This window comes from Haplochromis burtoni, unplaced genomic scaffold (assembly GCF_018398535.1).
Source record: "Haplochromis burtoni strain Fernald_Lab_line unplaced genomic scaffold, NCSU_Asbu1 Contig_651, whole genome shotgun sequence".
Classification (NCBI taxonomy): domain Eukaryota; kingdom Metazoa; phylum Chordata; class Actinopteri; order Cichliformes; family Cichlidae; genus Haplochromis; species Haplochromis burtoni.
Genome location: NW_024583012.1, coordinates 180,167 through 186,166, shown reverse-complemented (window position 1 = coordinate 186,166; position 6,000 = coordinate 180,167). Strand labels below are relative to the sequence as shown.

The 6,000-nt window shown below is 37.6% G+C and overlaps 1 protein-coding gene across 4 annotated transcripts in view; it reads right to left on the bottom strand.

Moving 5' to 3' along the window:
- Window positions 1-6,000, bottom strand: part of LOC102299476 (proline-rich protein 12) — a 54,477-nt gene that overhangs the window by 2,143 nt on the left and 46,334 nt on the right. For 3 of the 4 annotated variants that reach the window (XM_014330029.2, XM_042215057.1, XM_042215058.1), the window contains exons 13-14: window positions 1,916-2,013; window positions 1,570-1,701 (exon numbers count right to left, since the gene is read on the bottom strand). In XM_014330029.2, the coding sequence (XP_014185515.1) occupies window positions 1,570-1,701; window positions 1,916-2,013 (230 nt within the window). Of the gene's footprint in view, window positions 1-1,569; window positions 1,702-1,915; window positions 2,014-6,000 lie in introns of those variants that run through there. The other variant, XR_006053153.1, reaches the window with a different exon arrangement.

Here is a 6,000-nt window from a genome sequence, read left to right as displayed (position 1 = left end):
CCAAAGTGCTTGCTCATAGGGGGTCATATGATTGTTGGGTTTTTCTCTGTATGTATGCTTGTAGGGTCTACTGTACAATATAAAGCGCCTTGAGGCGACTATTGTTTTGATTTGGAGCTGTATAAATAAAATTGAATTGAACTGAACTGAATTAAAGAAAGTTGTACACATAGTAGGTAACCTAAATATTTAACAAAACTGTGATGTTTCTTAACCTTTGAGGTGATGTTGTGTTTAATTCAATTCAATTCAGTTTTATTTATATTGCACCAAAGAAATAAAACTGAAGGTGAAACTTAAGGTGCTTTATAATGTAAGGTAAACAGCCCACAATACCACAGACAAAACCCCAACAATTGTATGAACTCCTGTAGACAAGCACTTTGGTGACAGTGGGAAGAAAAATCCCTTTTAGCAGAAAGAAACCTCCGGCAAAACCAGGCTCAGGGAGGGAGAGCTACCGCTACCAGCTGAGGGTGAGGGGAGGAAGACAGGACATAAGATTCATGTTTACTTTTTACAAAAAATGTAACAGTTTCTTTCATTAAAATTAAAAAAGGTCCCTCTGGTGATGGTGAAGGGTTTTATAGTTAACAAAAACTAAACCTAAACGTGTTAAACTATTTATTTAGTTAAAATAAAAATAAAACCTATAATTTTTAAAATAGATTTAAACTAACAAAAAAATGTTTGTGAAAAAGTCAATAGAAATATCCTTAGTGTCTACAAAAGGTTATATGCTTTTCTTTTACTGATTGTAATTGTACTGACTGTACTGAACTGTGTGGATTTTTCTAAATCTTGCCTCTGACATATGCCCTGCACATAATAATTATTAAAAAGATTCAGACTAACTGGTGTGATGATGTACTCATGTAGTGTGCAAAAGTTTTGAGTCCATTATTTCTTTATCGTTAGGAAAATGGGAAATGCATTATATAAGGTAAAACCAGAGTTTGTACAATTCTAAAGAGCTTGACAGTCTGTAAATATTTGGTTATGACCACCTTTATTCTTCAACACAGCCTCACAACACAACTCTCTCAGGCAAGCTACCCTGTATTTCTTTTAAGTCGTCTTCAGGAATGATTCTCCAGGCTTCTTGAAGGACCTTCAAAGTTCTTCTTTGGATGTTGGTTGCATTTTGTTCAGGTCTCTTTCAAGACCATTACACTCTGCCTCAGTAATGTTGAAGTCACTGTCATGCTGAAAAATAAAGCTGTTGCCAATAAGTTGCATTCCAGATGGTAATGTATGGTGGATGAAAATCTGACTGTAGGTTTATGGTTTCATTATTTCGTCAATTTTGACAAGATCCCCCAAACCACTGGCTTAAATCCCTTTTTATACTTGAATGATCCATAGGTCAGTGTTCCACAACCAAAAAAATATTTCCTCTAAAACTGGACTAAAAATTAGTGAAAAAGCAGCCAAGGTCAAAAGAAAAACTTTGAAAAACCTTCAGAGCGATTAGACAGCTGTTGGATAACAACAGATTGCCTTTCAGCTTGTAACACCAGGCACAGGGTATTGACTACATAAATGTGCAGCGTCATAGCTTTTTCTCACCTGCTGCTTAGGAATGCTCCTCTTGATTTGGTTGAGAGTCTTGCGGTTGTAGCCCTCCCCACCAAGGTGAACTTTGACAACTCCAGATTCCACAGGATCTGCTGTCATTTTGGGGAATATATGTAAAGCCTCCTGGATGATGAAAGTAAATTGGCGTCATGAGACAAAGGTCACATTTAGCTTAAGGCCACAAAGAATCAGATTACTGCAAAGAAATGTTTTCAGTTAACAAAAATGTATCTGGTTTAACACTTAGACTATGGGGAATCATCTTCAACAAATCTCTAAAACAAAGTGATTTGAGAAGTGCCAAATAAAACCAAAACAGAAGGATATGAAGCTTTACCTGGTGCTGAGCACTCATGTTGACTCTCCTCAACAACTTCTTCTTCTGTTCACTGAGCATGCTATCAATTTTCCTCATGGGCGGGAGGTATAATTCATCTGATGTGTTAAAGTAGTAGAATACTCATTTACTTTTAAACCTTACATTTTAATTCATGTCAGTGCAATTTTCAAAAGACTCTTGAAATGATGCCAAGTTATTTAATTAGTAGATTTCCATTACTGGATACACTAAAAATAACAATAAAGATGGAGCATGCTGTCTTTGTCTTAGCAACTTATTTGCACCATTTTATCTTTAATTATTAAAAGGTCTTAAAATACTTGAAATCATTTGCATGGGTCAGCAGTTCATCCAATCATAACCACCAAGATCTCGGACAGTCTGAGATCGTGGTTAAATAGAGTCATTCCATCTATTTAAGGGAAACAAAACTGAACATAATGCATACGAGATGAAGGCCTATCAAAATAAAACAGGAAGTAACTAACACTAGGACTAGGACTAAGATATACTGACTTGACATAATTACACATGGAAACCAGATGAAAATGGAGAAAGGACAAAGGAGACCACACAGACACGGGGACATAAATGGGACATAATGGGGAGACAGAAAGGAATCACAAAACAAGATAATTTAGAATACAAAAAGAGAATAATACATCACAATGGAAAATAACAACCTACTAACATTACCAAATAAAAAGGCTTAACACAAGAGTTCTGAAAAAAGGAGCCAAACCCCACAAAAAACTCAAAATACCCAGGACAATGACTGGTTATTGTTTGTTTTACTCTATCCCTCAATTCAGTTATGCACTGTAAAATATAATATTGTGTTTAATTAAAAAATATCAAGTAGACTGAGCTCAATTTTTATCAATTTGTTATTAGAACTCAGTTTAAACTCCTAGGACCTGGCGTCCACATATGTGGACATCACATTTTCGGTTGTTTTTGACCAAAATACTACATTTTGCTCTACAAGGGCCTGATCCACTTACGAGGACATTATACTGCCACTGTTCAATCGAAATTTTAAACAAATATCCTCATATGTCAATCTCATTTTTCTCAGGAACAAAAATTAGGTGAAAAAAAAAAATCTGGTAATTCTTTGTTTTTACATTCATCAGGTGCCAATCAGCCCAAATAGCAAAGAAAGCATGCTGTGGAAGAGTTCGGGTCTTAGGAGGTTAAGTATGTTACCAGTACTTTTTATTCAAAAAGCTGATAAACTCAGTTTATTTGAGTTGTCTTAAATTAGAAAAACTAAGTAAGCAGGAAATGTTGCTTCTCAGTGAGGAAGAATAAAACGATATGGTTTGAAAATGCCATGTCGTCCCTCACACAGCTCAGTCCACATGTTCATGATGCCTGCTTTTTTTCTGGAATATGTTGAGCAAACCTGGAGAAGCTTCAGCTCAAGGGATCATTGTTGTCATTGCTGTGATTCTTTACGTGATACTCTGACTTGGTGAGTAAATGTTTACTCTTATTCAAACTGTTTTTGTGGCTTCTCTCAGTTTAGCACCAGGTTTATGAACTTGCTAGCTAACTAGTGTTAGCCTAGCGTTGCTGCTGCCTCTGGGCTCATGTTACTTAAAAATTAACCCCACAGCTTTAAAAATGTTATATGAAAAGCTCTCTGTGAAATTTTCTGTTGACTGTTTGAAACAGAAACGTGAGCAGCTACTTGATAAGATAGGGTGACCATATTTTTTTAATGGTGAAATTAAAAAATGTGATATAGGCTTTTACAAGTAAACAAGGGCAAAAAAAATAACATAAAAACCTCTGGAATTAAATAATGGTACAGAAATAAGGCCTCATCTGTATAAGAAAGATTACCAGTACCGGGACGGTACGAGGGAAAGTTTTTTGCAGTTTGTCTGCAAAGCTGCAGTTGTGCTTTGGCATCTTTTAAACACCACTAGGCACTGCTGCATGCTGTCTCTCCCGTCTGTGAGCACAGAACAACAACTCACAAAGCAGCAGCTCAGGAAGGGAGTCACACATATGGGTCCTCTGTAGGAAAAGCCGGACATTTTCATTAATCTTGAAAATCCCCCTGAATGCCCCAGACAGAACATGATCTTTTCCTGTCTTCTCTTATTAGACTTGAGATATGACTGCACTATGCTGTTGCTGACGACCCCAGTAAATTCTACAAGACATGCTGTGTAAGTAAATACAAACACTGAGAGTTTGGTCTGCATTTATTCAAAGATCATATCCCATAGACTTAGTTTAGAGGGACCACACTGTCTGCACTGTGAAGTCTGCAAGTTTTTGAACAGTGCAATTTGTTTTGTGCCCAAATTATTTTCCAGATCATCAGAATGAAAGTTATTGGCCATGTTTGCAGAGCCCTTTTTAAAAATATGCTTTCATAACATTAATGTGTGTGGGGTGGTGGTCACGGCTATCCAGACTGACAAGTGGGACACTGAATGCCAGCTCTCCGGTGGGGACGGAGCCTGAGGTTGTCTAAATTGGGGTCTGTTCTATAGTAAATGAAGAAAAAATGTTTTAAGAAAGCAAATATGTTGGTGTTCTAAAAAATATGTTTGTTTGCTTGCAGGACACCAGGAGAGATGAGTCCTCCGTCACAGATTGTCAGTGAAGATGGTCGCCTGCAGGTTCAAGCTCACTGCATCTCCAACCCACATCCACTGCCACTGTACTGAAGCGAAGTTAACGACTTTCTTCTGCACCTACATTTGGATCACCTCGATCCATGATAGTCATTCAGGCAGTGATGCCTGGACTGGAAACAAGCCATCCTTAAAATATTAGAATATACCAGCTCCTGTGTTGGAATGAAAAACAAATGTGTTGTTTAAACTACAGACAATAAATACATTTTATATTGATTATATCAGTAAGGTAACTTTCAAAACAAAGTTGTGGTAGGCCTAAACTTAGTTTCAGAATAATTAAATCTGAGACTTTGTTTCATTGTAAGATTATAACAATGATGGTAATATAACTGTTTGTTGTTCAGCAGAACAGTGTCCAGCATGCTGGCTCATATACCTTTTTACATTTGAAAATAAAAGTTGGGCTGATTTTAACACCATCACAAGAAGTGATGTTGAATGTTAATTATTCTTTTGAATCATACTTGCATTCAGCGTTATATTAATATAAGTGTTGTACTAGAGATGTCAAATATGATAAAACATAATGCAGGGCTCTAGAGTGCGACCAATTTGGTCGCAAATGCGACCAAATTTTTCAATGGTGCGACTAAAAAAAACCCTAGGTCACACCGGTGCGACCAACTGTTTGAGTAAAAAAAGAAAAGTCTCCATGTGGTCAACAACAGACACACATTATGCCTCTATCGTGATCTAAACCAATCAGAGATAGTCAGGAGAGGGACCTCTCTGATTGGCTGTGGTCCTGTTGAAAGTGCAGGTGGATAGAGAGAGGTGAGTAGCTTAAATAAAGCAGTAAAGCTCAAAAACTATTTCAGCAACCACCAAACAGTAAATGAGAGCAGGTAAACGGATTCCACACAAAGACGTAAACACAGAGCGGACCTGACGCATCAGAGTCAGTGAGCTGTCGGCTTTCTCACCCGACGGCCCGTACACGGACACGCCGTCGGGGCTGAAAGCCGACAGCTCACTGATTCTGATGCGTCGGCGGGTCCGTGGTTTGTGTTTACGCCTTTTTTTGTGCTGGATTCTGAGCTGCAGGTTTTATCTCTCTCCAACCAAAATTCACTGAACCAGCAGCAAAACAAGATCCAAACTACAATTCACATCGTCAGGAATTCCCTCCGACTTTTGCTGTTTTGCTTCCACCACAATAAAAATCACACTTCATGCACAGCTCTCTCTCTCTGTACTTCAAGAACAGTTTCCCGTCTCAAATCTCAATTTTTGCATTATTCATTCGCTTATTACCCTACCAGTCTACCGTCGTTTACAGCACAGTCTGCTGCTGTCTTTCTTTTTTCTTTTTTTTTTAGCTTAAATGACCTCAGACAAGAATATACTGAAGAAATGTATACTTTTTAAAATTGTGCAAAATTGCAGAATATTTTTAGGGTTATCTGCTACAAAAAGGCA